This window comes from Budorcas taxicolor, chromosome 11 (genome assembly GCF_023091745.1).
Source record: "Budorcas taxicolor isolate Tak-1 chromosome 11, Takin1.1, whole genome shotgun sequence".
Taxonomy (NCBI): Eukaryota; Metazoa; Chordata; class Mammalia; order Artiodactyla; family Bovidae; genus Budorcas; species Budorcas taxicolor.
Genome location: NC_068920.1, coordinates 159,177,271 through 159,191,976, shown reverse-complemented (window position 1 = coordinate 159,191,976; position 14,706 = coordinate 159,177,271). Strand labels below are relative to the sequence as shown.

Sequence of the window (14,706 nt, the reverse complement as noted above, 5' to 3'; positions counted from 1 at the left end):
CTGTTAGATTCGACTGACAGTAACAGAGCTCTTGACCCAAGATCTTGCGTGGGTTTGATTATCCCCATTTTACAGATGAAGAAAGTAAAGTTCATTGAGTCCATCAAGGCAGAAAGTGGAAGCCCCAGTAGGCTGCAAGGGCTAAGGAATCGTCCCCATCGCCCGTCAGGGTGGGTGTGGTCCAGTCAGCCTGGGGAGAAGGTGAAAGCCAGGCCCAACCGTGGTCCGACCCAACTCCCACCCAAGTCGGGGGCACCGGGGGTCCTTCCTGGGAGCTGGGCAAGGATCCGGCCGGTGTGTGCTCGCTCAATGGGCGGAGCTAGGACGGCGCGCAGCGGCCGCGAGCGGGATAGCAAGGCGGAGCTGGGCCGGGCCGGGAAAGGCGCTTCCGGGCCTAGGGCTGAGATCGACTTGGCTGCCGGTCTGCGCCCTCCAGTCCTGCGGAGCTGTCCCCGCTAGGCACCCTTAGCTTGCGCGCCCAATCGCACCGCGATCCTCCGAAACCGCAGAGGGCGCTGTCGCCGCCGCCGCGATCCCTTCCCCGGGGCCTGAGCGGGCCGGAAGCGCGCGGGTGACTTCCGGCGCGTAGCCCCGGGTTGGGCGGTGCACCGGGCCGGGCGCGGGGCGGGGGACTGGACCCAGCGAGCGGCCGAACCTGGTCAGGACCGCGGGCTCCGCGACGTATCCCAGTCGACGTCTCGGCCTCGGTGGAAGGTGCGGCCGCCGCCATGCCGTTCCTGCATGGCTTCCGGAGGATTATCTTCGAGTACCAGCCGCTCGTGGATGCTATCCTGGGCTCCTTGGGCATCCAGGACCCCGAGCGGCAGGAGCCCCTGGACGGGTAACTCGCGCCCTTCCCCGCCTCAGACCGGCGCGGCACCCCTTTCCTTGTCCCCACAAATATGGCGGGCGGTGTCCTCATCTGTCGGATGAGACCGAGGGCGGGCGGGGATGGGTGGAGGCGGCCGCGGCCCGCTCAGGGAGGCCCGTGGGGCGGGGTGGCGGCAGGGCCTCGGCCTCAGCGCCCCACCCTGCGCCCTGCCGGTGCTGTGCCCTCTACCTGGAGCTGCAGAGGAGCAGGATGTAATCGGTAAACGCGGCGCGGGATGAGCTTTCTGTAGCCCGGAGTTTCGTTTGGTATAGACAGGCGCGGGTCTGTCGTACGTTAACCTGTGGGAAGGCTGTTCAGAAAGCGCATCGTTTAGAGGTTACATCGGCGAGCTAAAACCCTCACCCTTCGTGGTGATCGTGCTACCAGAGAGAGGCTGACAGTGGTTAAAGTGGTATATACTGCCTTACGTGGAGCGGAGAAAAGAGCCGAGGAGAGGGGGGATCGGGGGTGTGTTTTGGGCATCAGTTGGAATTGGCGAGGGCGGGTAGGCGGGTTGGGGCTGTGGTGCAAAGGGCTTTCTGGGTCCCTCTGCCTTTGGTGGACCGAACCGTCTCTGAGTGTGACCGGGCTTTGGGAGGTCTTCTGACCGCCCTGGCTGTGGGGCGGCCTGAGCTGGGGTGCAGCACCTTCTGCAGCCCCGGGTTAGTCGGTGTCTGGTTCTTGCCTCTGGCCGCAAGGGTTCCCTTCAGTGCCAACAGCGCAGGTGTATGAGGCTTTGTACCTAAGTCAGGGGCCAGGTTGTATGGGTGACTTGGAAGGAGGTTGATGACAGCCCCAGTCCTTTCTCAGCAAACCTGGAGTCTGCTCCATTGAAAAGATCCAGCTTGGTCCTCTTTCTCCCACCAACCTATTTGGAAGAGATTTTCTGCCCCATGGAGCCAGGGCCCTGCCTGGGGTGGGGGTGGGGGCAAAGTGGGGGTGACTGCAGGAGACCAAGGCCACTTACCCGCAGGCTGCCCAGCCAACCTGTCCCACTCTCAGCTGCTCCTCTCCCCTGCCCCAGGCCCAGTTATGCCACCAGCGAGGAGAGCCGCATCCTTGTTCTCACCGAGCTGCTGGAGAGAAAAGCCCACTCTCCATTTTACCAGGAAGGCGTGAGCAACGCCCTGCTGAAGATGGCCGAGCTGGGGCTGACGCGCGCAGCCGCCGTGCTCCTGCGGAATGGAGCCAACCTCAACTTTGAAGGTCTGCCGGAGCCTGGAGGGCTGGGGTGGATAGATGGCTTGAGTGTGGCCTGCCGGGGGTGGGCAGTCAAGCCTCCAGGCTCTGCCCTCATCTCTTCAGGGGTGATGCCTGAGGAAACCCACACTGGGTGGCCTCCCACCCCCTGCAGTTTTCCAGAGGCCCTCAACCACCTCTGATCAGGAGCAAGTTTGTCGCTGCTCCTATCAGGCAATTGACTTAGCAAACTTTCCCCCAGCTCCCAGCTAAATCCTTGCTTCCATTAATGCAAAAATGGGGCTGCTGGCGCTGTGCCCAGAGCTAAGGGAAAGTAATTTTCTGCCGCTGGTTCTGAGCCATGTTGCATGCTGGTTCCTGCCACGGGGAGAGGGGGGAAACAGATAAGACACATTGGGCATAAATCACGGACTGATGGTGTTGGCGTCTAGCTGGTGTGCCCGGGAGGTGCTGATGGAGCCATCTTCCTTCCCTCTTTGTTTTGCCCTGGGTGGGGGGTTGGGGGGCAGGCAAGGTCAGCCAGGAGACACTCGGGACTGACTTGTTCCCGAATGGGGTTTTTGTGCTGATACAGGACGTGCCAGGCGTGTCTCTCCTCCCCTTTGGAGGACAGGCTCAGAGGCGGCTGGGCTCCTGGGAGGTCAAGGAGCGGGGGAGGTGTTCTGCAGTCAGTCACTTGGGAGACCCAGCTTTGAGCATTTGTGGGTGTTCCTCCCCACAGCCTTGTTTTAGGTCCTATTTTACAAAAGGGACTAAAACCCAGATTAAGTACCTTGTCCGTTCACTGGAATGCCTCCCCAGGACCCGAACCTAGGCCTGACTGAGCACCCTAGCGTCTGACGAGGACAGCTGTGTCCTTACCCCTCACGGTGCCAGGAGCCCTTGGGTTGGAGCGTTGGGGCTAGGCTGCCAGGCTGGTCCTGGAATCCTGTGAGAATGTGCCGTCGGGCAGGGCTGATGTGAGCTGTGTCTGCGCCTTCAGACCCGGTCACCTACTACACGGCGCTGCACATCGCCGTCCTGCGAAACCAGCCTGACATGGTAGAGCTGCTGGTGCGCCACGGGGCCGACATCAACCGGAGGGACCGGGTAAGAGCCAGCCCTGCTCTGGAGGAGGCATGTGGCCGGGGCCCTGAGCCGCTCACAGGCCCCAGGGCCAACCTGGCTGTGCTTTCTCGGCTCAGATCCATGAGAGCAGCCCCCTGGACCTGGCCAGCGAGGAGCCGGAGCGCCTGCCCTGCCTGCAACGCCTCCTGGACCTCGGAGCAGACGTCAATGCGGCCGACAAGCATGGTGGGTGCTCCTGGGAGAAAAGCAGGATAGGCTGGGGCCAGACTGCCTCGTGAGGTAACCCTGGGCGTGCTGGGGTGATGGCTCGGCAGGCAGGCTGGAGGCAGCCCGTCTGATGGCACAGCATGGCTGGATGCGTGCTGGTGCCTTCTGCTGACTCACAGAGGCTTGGGAGGTGGTGCATCGTGGCCCCACAAGGGCGTCTGCAGGAGCTGGACCTGTGTGCTCAGCTCCTGAGTGACAGGGCTTCCTTCCACCCAGGCTGGGTCTCAGGTAGCATCTCAGGGCCCAGAAAAATCCTCCTTCTCCTGGCCCTTCTGGTCCAATGTTTGTGTCAATGGAGAGAAAACGGCCAGAAACCTGTCACCCTCAGCCATAGCTGAGAGGTCAGTTTGGTGTTTTGTTTTTGTTTATTTTGGGCTGTGCTGCGTCTTTGTTGGTATATGGACGTTTATCTAGTTGTGGCGAGTGGGGCGACTTTCTGGTTGGAGTGTGCAGGCTTTCCATGTTGGAGGCTTCTCTTGGGAACATGGGCCCTAGGGCGTGTGGACTCAGTAGCTGTGCTCCTGGGCTCTCCAGCACGGGCTTAGTGGCTCCGCGGATATGGGATCTTCCAGGCCAGGGATCAAAGCTGTCTCCTGCACGGCAGGTGGATTCTTTACCACTGAGCCACCAGGGAAGCCCAAGATCAGCTTTGGTTTCCTTTCATTTGGCTGCACCGGGTCTTAGTTGTTGCACATGGGATCTAGTTCCTTGACCCGGGATCAAACCCAGACCCCCAGCATTGGGTGCACAGAGTCCTAGCCACTAGGCCACAGCGAAATCCCCAAGATCAGTTGTTTTTAGCCTTCATTATCTGGTCCCGAGGGTCTGTATTTCCTCCGGGCTGGCCTGGCCTGGCCTCGGCTTCCCCAGCCCCCACTCTCCGCCTCACTGGCTCTCCCTCACTAGGTAAGACAGCCCTGCTGCATGCTCTGGCCAGCAGTGACGGGGTGCAGGTCCACAACGCCGAGAACATCCGGCTCCTGCTGGAAGGAGGTGAGCCCCACCCTTCCACTCGGCCCCCAGACCGTGGGGCGTGGCCACCCGGGCCGAGGCCTCCTCCCATCTCCTCTTCCCCCTCCTGGCTCTCCTAGGGGGTGAGCCCCACCCTTCCACGCGCCCCCGGACCAAGGCCTTCTCCCACGCGCCCCCGGACCAAGGCCTCCTCCCACCTCCTCTTTCCCCTCCTGGCTCTCCTAGGGGCGGACGTCAAGGCCACCACCAAAGACGGGGACACAGTGTTCACCTGCATTATCTTCCTGCTGGGCGAGACGGTGGGAGGCGACAAAGAGGAGGCCCAGCTGATCAACCGCTTCTGTTTCCAAGTCACGCAGCTGCTGCTGGCCCACGGCGCCGACCCCAGTGAGTGCCCGGCCCACGAGTCCCTCACGCACATCTGCCTCAAAAGCTTCAAGCTCCACTTCCCCCTGCTGCGCTTCTTGCTGGAGTCGGGAGCCGCCTACAACTGCTCCCTGCACGGTGCATCCTGCTGGTCCGGCTTCCACATCGTCTTCGAGAGGCTCTGCTCCCACCCGGGCTGCGCGGAGGACGAGAGCCATGCGGACCTGCTGCGCAAGGCAGAGACCGTGCTGGATCTCATGGTGACCAACTCCCAGAAGCTCCAGCTGCCCGAGAACTTCGACATCCACCCTGTGGGCAGCCTGGCGGACAAGATCCAGGCCCTGCACTTCTCCCTGAGGCAGCTGGAGAGCTACCCCCCGCCCCTCAAGCACCTGTGCCGTGTGTACATCCGCCTCTACCTTCAGCCATGGCCCGTGGACGCCAAGGTCAAGGCCCTACCTCTGCCTGACAGGCTCAAGTGGTACCTCCTCAGTGAGCACAGTGGCGCCGTCGAGGACGACATCTGACCGTCCAGGCTGTGGGGCGGGGTCTGGGCAGCCCCGTCAGCCTGTGGGTGATTGAAGTACCAGGGGGGCCCGAGGGGACAGCCTTTGGTCCGCCTGTTAGAAGGTGCAGGGTGGAGCCAGGCGGCTGCAAGCACTCCAGCGGGGGAAGGCCTCTCTCCGCAGGGAGACTGCCCCCGCTTCCCCTGGCAGCGACTCCGAGCCTTGGCCCACAGTGGAACCGGGGACAGGGTTTAGGACAAGCACAGACCCTCCTGGTGGGAGGGAGTGCCAAGCACTGAGAGAAGCAAGAGGGCTCCATGCCCACGCCCTCCTGAGGAAGCCAGCCTGCCCCGGCCCGAGTGGAAACACCAGGAGGGGCCTGTGGGGTGCAGCCCAGCCGAGACCCTTGACTCTTCACTCAAGATTCTGTCAAAAAAATAAGTGTTTTGGGGCAGGTAGGGAGAGAGCTGAGCTAACTCTGGCCAGCTTCTATAGCTCTCGGGCCAAGCCACCCACCACCCTGCCCACCAAGGGGCAGGGCTCTGCTCTGGCAGCAGCTGTTTGTGCCAAACGTGGGGTTTGGGGACCACGCCTTCTAAAAAGCAATCATGCATGACCGTGGGCTGTCTTTCTGAAACGTCTCACATCGTGAGGGCTCATCTGATGGCAAAAGCTACCAAGGCTGAAAGCCAACCTCCGCCCTCTGTTGAGCCCTCACCAGGCCGCCTGCGGGTCACACAAGGTGGTCATTGTGAATTGTGTAACTGCCTTGGAGATAAGCTGAGGCGACTAAAGGATATATTTATAAAATTAAACTGATTTCTCTTGGCCTTAAAGGTCCTTGTGTTACACACACACACACTTAAAGGTCCTTGTGTTACACACACACACACTTAAAGGTCCTTGTGTTACACACACACACACACACACTTAAAGGTCCTTGTGTTACACACACACACACACCACCTTCCCTGAGTTCAGGATAAAGGATCCCCTGGCAGCCGGGAGGGAGGGGTGGCAGGCACAAGATGCCACGCTTAGAGCAGTTTGCAAGCCGCATGACACGGCTGTCCCAGTAAAGACGAGCACCACTCCAGACGGGCGAGGGCCTTTCCAGCATAGGCTTCACCCTTTTATTTTTAGCTGAAAATGCCCCCCCGAGGAGATGCCACAGGCACAGCTGGGAGTGATGCTCCGGTCTCTCCCCTTGCCACAGGCTGCGGTGACCATCATGTTAGGAGGCCAGGGCCCCATCCCCACAGCACCAGCAACGTGGACATGCCCCCATCCCCCAACAGCACCGGGAACGTGGACATCCCCCCATCCCCCCACAGCACCGGGAACGTGGACATCCCCCAACAGCACCAGCAATGTGGACACGCCACCCCCCCCCCCCGGCAAGAGCACCAGGAACGTGGACGTGCCCCCAGCCCCACGATTCAGCAGGTGCCGTGTGGACTCTGGCAGCCAGGAGGTCCAGAGCTGCAGGCCCCGCAGTCCCAGCTCCCCTCCTTCCCGGAGGCACAGTCCTCAGCAACTGCATTAAGGGTCATTCTCTTCCTCCTGAGGCAGCCAGCCAGAGTCTTGGAGGTGAGGGACTCACTCTTGCTCCTGATGGGAGCACAGTGGCCCAGGGGTCACCCACTCCCCACCTCGCTGCAGCCTCACCGCCCCATCCAGCAGCACTCCTCCGGACCAGGTTCCCTTATGCCTTTTTGAAAAAGAGCCTGTTTGGCAGTGGATGGCAGACAGGTGTATTTAGTGACCCCACTCAACACTCCCGAACCATCAACGTGGAGCGTCTGGGCCTCACCCGGCCGCCAGTCCCCAGTCCCACACCGGCCCCGTGCTCCGCCGGCCCGCTCATCTCAGGGCGAGGCTGTAGACATGGTAGATCTCGTCCGGGAGGTTCTCTTGCCGCTCCTGGGCCAGGAGGCTGAGGCCCGCGCTGCGGACGATCCTGTGCACCACGTCCAGGGCGCGGCACACGCTGCTGTCCACGTCGTCCAGGATGACGCCCTCCTGGGCCATGTTGTCCTTGATGACGACAATGCCGTTGGGGCGCAGGCCCTGCTTGCAGCGCCGCAGGAACTCGGCCAGGTGCTCATCAGTCAGGTGGCCTGGGGGAGGCAGAGGCTGTCAGCGGGGAGAGGCGGGCTCCGCCAGGCCCCTGCGCGGCCTTCGGCACTGCTACTGACTTCCTGAGCGCTGACTGTGCTGAATACACAGTGCGTGCTGACTCTCAACAGCCCAGAGGGGTTCACCAAACCCCACTTTGAGCGGAAATAGGCGCAAAAGCCACCTGCCCTCCACCCACCCTTCCTAGCCCGGGCCAGCGGTGTGCACCCAGCTGAGTTCCTCACCTACATTACAACCCCAAACAGAACTCAGGGCTGGACCCCCATGGGCTCCCGGCAGGCCTGGGCCGCCCAGCTTGCAGTGGGGAGGCCTGCTGCCAGGTGGGCAACCCGAGAAGAGCACCCCGAGTGTGCTGTCAGGCTAAGTGGGTGCAGGACAGAACGGCAGGGCAGGGCTCGCTCTCCACAAACAGCACGGGGGGTGGCCAAGGCTTCCACTTTCCCTAAAAACCCCTTCCTTAGGAAAACTGATTTCCACATTCTTTGAGTGCAGTTAAAACTTGAAAATTAAATATTTTTTTCAACAAAAAACTGCCCCCAAATGGGTCGCAGCAGATACTGAGTTGAAACAAAACGTGGAAACAAATGAGCCTTCAAGGTGAAGCCCTGGGGAGGGAGGATTTGAGGATCCTCTGGCCCCCCAACCCACAGGAGCAGAGATGGGCAGGAAGGTGCAGAGAGGCACGGGAGGCTCACCTATCACCCACTGGATCCAGATCACATCGTATGACTGTGGCTCGGGGCTGAAGTCCTGCAGGCCGCAGCAGAAGAAGTTCCTCACTCGCTTGCCCTCCTCGCCCAGGTAGGTCTTGGCCTTGACCAGGAAGTCCTCCGTTACATCCACCATGTCCACCACGCCGAAGAGAGGCAAGAGCAGCCGCTTGGTGATCCTCCCAATGCCAGCTCCGCAGTCCAGGGCATACGAGGTCCCCGTCTTGTTCGGGCCTTCCTGAAGCAGCAGAGCAGACAGACTGAAGAGAAGGGTTAGAAGCCAGAGGGACCCCGTCTCTGCAAAGGGCCTGTCCTCGTGACCCCCCAGAACGACTCGGATCAGTGGCTGGTGGCTGGCGTGGGTGGGCTAGCGCTGGGCGTGAGCACAGCACAGCCTTTTTCTGGGTCACGTGTTCCTGAAATGAAAGCCACCCTCCACTTAAAGGTGTTAACTCGACTAGACACACTCATCTCCTCTCGCTCCCGAGACTCCCATCACAAGGACCGTGGAGAGAAGCAGTGCAAGAAGGAAGAGGGCATTCAGTGAACACACCTGGGAGGCTGGCACGCAGGTAGAGGGGCGGGCAACAGCAGCCGCGGTGTGTGCCGAGGGAGAGGAGGGAGGCGGGCCTGGGGAGGCTCCGACCACAGCACCGCCAGCCTGGCACAGAGGCGGTGGCAGGACGAGAAACTGGGAGCCTGTGTTCAGCAGACCAGCCAACACCCATAGCCCAGATTTTTGCAAACACGGCAGGAGAGCAACGGTTTCTGCCTCTGGAAAAATGGAACAGTCTGCGAAAAGGCTGCTCTGTTCCGGCACCAGGAGGCCCCAGCGTGACAGCCGGCTCCGGGCGGGGGACCTTGCGGCAACGCCTACGAGCTGGCCCGCCCCACCCACTCGTCAAGGCCTGGGTAGTGGACGTGGGCTCTCCTCCTGGAGAGCACACCGGACCTGCCTACCCTCAGAAACCTCTGCAGGAACTTCCGGGAGCTGTTGATGTCGATGCTGGAGATGTGGCCATACCCCCCGAGCATGCCGTCCACGGTGGCCGGGACCTCCTTCCAGTACGTCTTGGCCTTGGAGTAGAACTGCTGCTCGTCCTCGATCACCTCGCTCGTCATGCTGTCAGCAGCTGCGTCTCTGCCCAGGCACCAAACTCAGCGCTGGTGGCTCCTGAGAAGGAAAGGAAAGTGGGTGAAGCAGTCAGGTTTCGGGTCCCGGTCTCCGGGCACGGCTGCTGCTGGTCACACGATTCTGTCCGATGCCGAGGAGCGGCTGGCCCCCCCAACCCCCACCCGCTCCTACCCCTCGGAGGGTAGGGCCTCCTGACTCTTGTATTGAAGTGGTTTTGCAGAGCTATCTTCATGTCAGCAGGAGACCCGGCGTCCCGGCTTCTCCAGCTTTCCTTTCCCGACAGGACACCTGACCTGGCGGCTTCTGACCCCACGGTAGACAGGATCCTGATCTAGTTAAAGGAGAGCAAAGCAGGGGACTGAAGCCTCCTCTCTGGGACCCCAAGGACCCCGCCTCCCCGCTTTGGTCATTAGCACGTGGACAGGCTCGCTGTGGGGTGCAGTGCTGCGAACAGGGAGACAGGCAGGTGGACACACAGCACCGTGTGTGAGGGCCACAGAGGGGCACGGGGCGGGCAGACAATGGGCGCTGGGGGACGTGACACAGCAGCTGACACCAGGGAGGGGGACACATCTGCGCGGCAACTGGGAAGACGTGAGGGCGAGGGGCTCTTCCAAAGGGAAACTCGGGGCCCTCTACCGAGGGGTCATGGCTACCAACTCAGCCTTCAGCCCAAAGGGCAGCAAGCTGCAACTACTCTGGGTTAAGCAGAAGTGGCCTCAGACGTGAGATTCCAGAAGGCGGTGTTGGCAGCTGAGTGGACTCCTGGGTGAGAGACCCGGCAGATGGCCAGGCCCCCGCAACAGAACAGAGGCCCACAGCGCCCCACACCCGCTGGCTGGGCTGCGCCACATGGGGCAGGGAGGGTCACACCTCTCCCCATGGACAACACTGGTCTACAGATGCTCTCTGTGCTCAGGGCTGGTCCAGATACAGCCCAATCCCGGAATGGAACCAATGCAAACACAAGGCAGAAACGAGGCCTCTCGCTGAGACAGAAAGTGCTATGGGAACTCGAGGGATGAAGAAGTCCCTTCCGAATGGCAGATGGGGCAGCAGCTGAGAGAAGGCAAGCCCTGAGCTGGACCCTGAGGACAAGGAACACTCTAGATGGGGACAGGGGCAGAGCAGAGACGGCGTAGCGTGCACCCCACACAGAGGGCTGGCCCGGCTGGCTGCCACGTGTCACCCACAGGGAAGAGATCGGCTGAGTTTCTGAAGGGTGAGGATGTGCGGGGACCCAGCCTGGGGACTGAGCTGGGGCAGCGTGGGAAGGCAGGGCCAGTCAGGGTCCCCAGGAGGCCCGTGCAGAGGAGGGGGTGGACGCACGCGCTCGCATCCTACCCTAGGCCGGGAGGCCCGTGCACTTGCCACGCCCTAGGCCTCCCCGCGTGGGCAGCTCATTTGCACCAGTGTCTCAGCTCAAGTGTCATCTCCTCCCAGAGGCCTGCCTTGGCCTGCCTGAGGTGCCTTCCTCCCATGCCCTTACCCACTCCCCGTGGCTGCTGCCTTCAGAGTGTGGGTTTCTTCCTGAAATGAGCTGTTTACTGACTGTCTGGCCTCCAAGGAATGGAAGCCCCCCAGGCAGGGCCTTTCACCACTGTGTCCCAGCACCGAGCCCACGGGGGTCACTCGGTGCAGAGGTGACAGCCCCCCAGTCCTACAGGAAAGCTGTGCGCCCCTGTGCTCCGGGGGCTTCACTCCGCCCCCTTTACAGAACTCCGCAGGGCTGTAGCTAAGCCCGCTCCCGCCCCGCCGGTACAGTCCTGCAAAAGAGCTGGTACCCCCAGAGAGCGAGGAACGCGTCAGAGGAAGTCACGGGAAGGTGCCCTGGGGACAGCACGGGCCTGCAGGCCGCAGTCTGGAGACTAGGAGGAGAGAAGGGGAGCAGAACATGAGGCGCGCTGGAGATTTTTCACTCCTGTGTCTGTCGCCAGCCTCCAACACGCACCTGTATTCTGAACTTGTCCCAGAAGGAACCTTCCAGAAGCAGCAGGCGTGCCCCGCCCAAACAACTCAGAGACACGGCTCCTCGATGCAGTTCCACTTCTGCCGTGGCCAGCCCTTTCCAGAGACCCCACCGGCGAGTGGGGTCACCAGGGAGGGCCCGGCCTGGCAGGTGAGAGCTGCTGGGCAGGGGGCCGCCTCCTCCATGGGTCCGGGCTTTCTCAGGGGCCAGGTCGCACGCGGGCCTTCCGAGATCAGAGGAAGGCCGAGAGGTCCATGAGCCCGACCAGGGTCAGCCAAGGTCCCCCGCTCGGAGGCCCCTTCCGCTCCCGGAGGCCCCTGCTCCGGCCCTTCTGCGGGCTCCTGAATCAGCTCTCGGGCCGATCCCCCGCTTCCCTGGGCAGGCGCAGGGCCCGGGACCCCGGTGACGAGGGCTCCAGTTACTGCACCCACCCAAGAGCCCTCTGGGTCACAGGCTGGGGGGTCCTGGGTTCCAAATACTGTCCCCCCACCCCAATCATGGCGGTGTCCCACACCGGTGTCCCAACCCCTGAAGCTGCCACCCCCCAATCAGAACAAGGATGTCACATGCTGCTTGTGAGAATGGGCTCTTGTCCCTCCAACCCTGAGGGACACGCGCGGCAAAAGGATGCAGAGACCTGCCAGTCCCCAAGCATGCGAGCTGCGGCAGAGTGGCAGTGGCTCCCTGACAGCTGACAGGAGAGGGGGCTGCCAGCCTGAATGCCACCTGTGACTTGACTGGGTTTGGGGTGGCCTACGTGGGTGGGGTCGGCAAGGCCAAGTGGACTCCCCGGCCCTGGCCAACAGGGGCCACAGCAACTCTGCCACAGCGCCCCTCCCGGCCCGACCACCACCCAGGAAGGAGAGCGCCAAAGCCAGCTCTTCCACACCACACAGCAGCGCCCCCCTCAGACAAACTTCTGCTTCCGTACTTGAGTCTCTCCCCACACTGGACTGGGAGCTGCCTGAGAAAGCAGAGGCAACACCCTGAAATGTGCCACTGTATTTCTTTTGCATTCCACACAGCTCACAGGTATTCAACAAAATTCCCTGCCGATCAAATGAACGGAATAATTGTGGGCCAATTATTATTATTATCATTATTATTCCGGGGTGCACTCTCCCCCTCTGCCCCGTTGTTTGCCTTTCCTCCCAGCAGACATGGCTCCTGGGGGCAGGGACACTGCCTCACACACCCTTAGCCTCAGACCTGATACAAGGGGGCAGTTTACTAACTGGTTGCTGAAGGAATCAAAGAAGGACCTTTGTGCGGCTATAGCCATTCTGCACTTTTCAGAAAATCCTACAAAGATGTACCCGTTCCAATGTGATAACACTGAAGCCCTTTACTGACAGTATGAGTTTTTGCTTTACCAAAAGCCATACAACACGATTCCTTTAAATGCCAAGGCCCCCTGAATGATCTCATTGACAAGAATTCCACTGACAGGCAGAGTCTGGGAATAAGCCAGGGAGGCACACCCGGGCTGGGAAACGGCAAGGGTGACTTTGACATTTGTTCTAACAGCTTAGATTCATTAGTAAACATGACTCCTGGGGCCCTGTCTACACTGTACCTCCTGGCATCCAGACTGGGGTGGGCAGGAGGTCCCTAGGAGGCAGAGGGGACAGCAGAGTTATTGATCAAACTGCAAGAAGTCCTCCTACACTTGGTCCAGATCACAGGAAGGAGCCACGTGGCCGCAGGGATGCGAAGGGGCCTGGGCACAGTCTGGCTTCGTGAGTGCTCTGAACGAGCTCAGTGGAGAAGAGAAACCCTTTGCTCATTAGCGAACTTCTGCTTCTCAGAGTGGAATGTGTGTGTGTCCCCACTCCAAGGTGTTCAGGGTGACCCTGAGCAGCCGCCCCAGCAACTACTCTTCTTCCAGCATCCGTGACAGAGAACGGTGTCTGAACTGTCACTACCTGTCAGTGGAATTCTTGTAAATGAGATTATTCAGGGGACCTTGACATTTAAAGGAATCATGCCGTAAAGGAGGAAACAAGCAAGACGCAACAAAGACAGGAGGAGATTAAACTCTGATGGTGAATGAACCAGGTCTCAACGCTGGCTCTGCCTCCCACTGGCTGTGCAAGCTAAGACACAACCTCAGTTAAGCAGGTGTCTTTATCTATACAACGGCAACAATACTGACTTTACAGGAGGGCTGTGATGATTAAATGTGGATATAAAAGTGAAAAGTGATCCAGACACTGCTGGGCACATATTAATCTTAAAAAAAAAAAAAAAAAACCTCTGTCCAATGAGATGCTCATCAATTCTCTCTCCTAAGTGTGAAGATCTAATGAGAAAATGTGCTGAAAGGCCCTTATAAACCGAGGCGCGTTGGTCACACCTAAGGGATTATTCCTGCTACTGCAGGTGGTCAATCCAGTCGCTCACATGGCTCTGCCAATGGCAGCAGAGGGGAGCGAGCCTCCGGCCATGCAAGCACAGAAACCCTCCAGGTTTTGGTGACTCCAGGGCTTCTGGTCGCCACCAAAGCATGCCACATGTATTTACTTCCAACCCTCCCATAGTCCCTGATACACACAGAAAAACCATTCACTAAAATGGAGCGATGCACACACACAGGAAACCAGGAACAGAACAAGGACAGAATCCAGACTTCTGACCCCCCTCAAGGTCCCCTTTCTCCCAGGGGCTCAGGCCATCTCACTGAGCAGACTCTATACATCCAGACCGCGTGCAGTACAGCCCGGCCCCACTGGCAGGGCCTCTGACACCAGCTGTTTCTAACCCTTGTCTTACAGACACACCAACATCCAGAGAGGCGCAGCTGACTGGGCAGCAGGGCTTGGGCCTTCAGATTTATGGCAGCCTCTCTGCCAACAGGCTGACCTTGGCTCCAAGGGCTCGGGGGGCCGGCGGGCTCTCTTTTGAAACAGCACCTCTGTTGAGCCGTCACTGGGGTCGGGTCCAAGGTGAAATATGAGAGCGAGGCCTGTGTAACGGGCACGATACCCTGTGCCCGACTGTGATCCGAGCGGTTTTCCTGAATCCTCACACTCACCCTCCTTTGCGGGTGCGCGCCTTACCCGTCTGGCACAGGGGAAACTGAGGCTGAGACAGGGAAAGGAACTTGCGGCGGCGGGGGTCGGCGTGGGGCCAGTGCCCTGATCAGGCTTGCGGGGTCTCAGCCTTCCTCCACCCCGGGACCCCGGGGGCCCAGGGCCGGCCGGCGGACCTTCCGCGAGCGCGCACGTGGGGCCGAGCCCGCTCGCGCTCGGGTCACGTGAGGAACCGGGGAGGCCTCAGGGCACCCAGGCGGTTGGGGTCCGGGGCCTCCCCTCTCCGGCAGCCGCTGTCTCCGCCCCACCCGCTCCGCCTCGCGCTACTCACCCCGGGTGGGGGCTCCCGGGACGCGGGAGAAGAGGACGGGGAAGCGGAAAAGAGGGGGGCGGCGGCGGCAAAGACCCCCCCACCTGCCCACGACCAGCTCCGTCCAACCTCGGCTAGAAGCGACACCTCGCGGCGCGCGC

At 60.8% G+C, this 14,706-nt stretch overlaps 2 protein-coding genes across 5 annotated transcripts; one reads left to right on the top strand and one right to left on the bottom strand.

Annotated features, from left to right (window-relative positions):
* Positions 1–608: 608 nt before the first annotated feature.
* On the top strand, positions 609–6,070 carry ASB6 (ankyrin repeat and SOCS box containing 6). Its single transcript, XM_052648679.1, has 6 exons — positions 609–841; positions 1,896–2,077; positions 3,054–3,160; positions 3,256–3,364; positions 4,313–4,399; positions 4,604–6,070. The coding sequence occupies exons 1-6, from the start codon at positions 729–731 to the stop codon at positions 5,269–5,271; spliced, it is 1,266 nt and encodes a 421-aa protein (XP_052504639.1). The 5' UTR covers positions 609–728; the 3' UTR covers positions 5,272–6,070.
* A 592-nt stretch (positions 6,071–6,662) lies between these two features.
* Positions 6,663–14,706, bottom strand: NTMT1 (N-terminal Xaa-Pro-Lys N-methyltransferase 1). Of its 4 annotated transcripts, none has more exons than XM_052647863.1 (5): positions 14,567–14,698; positions 9,406–9,565; positions 9,060–9,273; positions 8,085–8,337; positions 6,663–7,370 (listed from the first exon to the last, which is right to left on the bottom strand). In XM_052647863.1, the coding sequence occupies exons 3-5, from the start codon at positions 9,219–9,221 to the stop codon at positions 7,114–7,116; spliced, it is 672 nt and encodes a 223-aa protein (XP_052503823.1). In that variant the 5' UTR covers positions 9,222–9,273; positions 9,406–9,565; positions 14,567–14,698; the 3' UTR covers positions 6,663–7,113. The 4 variants fall into 4 exon arrangements, with proteins under 4 accessions (XP_052503823.1, XP_052503824.1, XP_052503821.1 ...); XM_052647864.1 differs by lacking the exon at positions 14,567–14,698 and adding an exon at positions 14,238–14,430; XM_052647861.1 differs by lacking the exon at positions 9,406–9,565 and having other exon boundaries at positions 14,567–14,706.

Coding starts and splice junctions, on each gene's coding strand:
- ASB6 (XM_052648679.1), top strand. CDS start 729: ATGCCGTTCCTGCATGGCTTCCGGAGGATTATCTTCGAGTACCAGCCG. Junction 842..1,895: donor CGGCAGGAGCCCCTGGACGG/GTAACTCGCGCC, acceptor CCCCTGCCCCAG/GCCCAGTTATGCCACCAGCG. Junction 3,161..3,255: donor ACATCAACCGGAGGGACCGG/GTAAGAGCCAGC, acceptor TTCTCGGCTCAG/ATCCATGAGAGCAGCCCCCT.
- NTMT1 (XM_052647861.1), bottom strand. CDS start 9,221: ATGACGAGCGAGGTGATCGAGGACGAGCAGCAGTTCTACTCCAAGGCC. Junction 8,338..9,059: donor TCCTGCAGAGGTTTCTGAGG/GTAGGCAGGTCC, acceptor CTGCTGCTTCAG/GAAGGCCCGAACAAGACGGG. Junction 7,371..8,084: donor CTGGATCCAGTGGGTGATAG/GTGAGCCTCCCG, acceptor TGCCTCCCCCAG/GCCACCTGACTGATGAGCAC.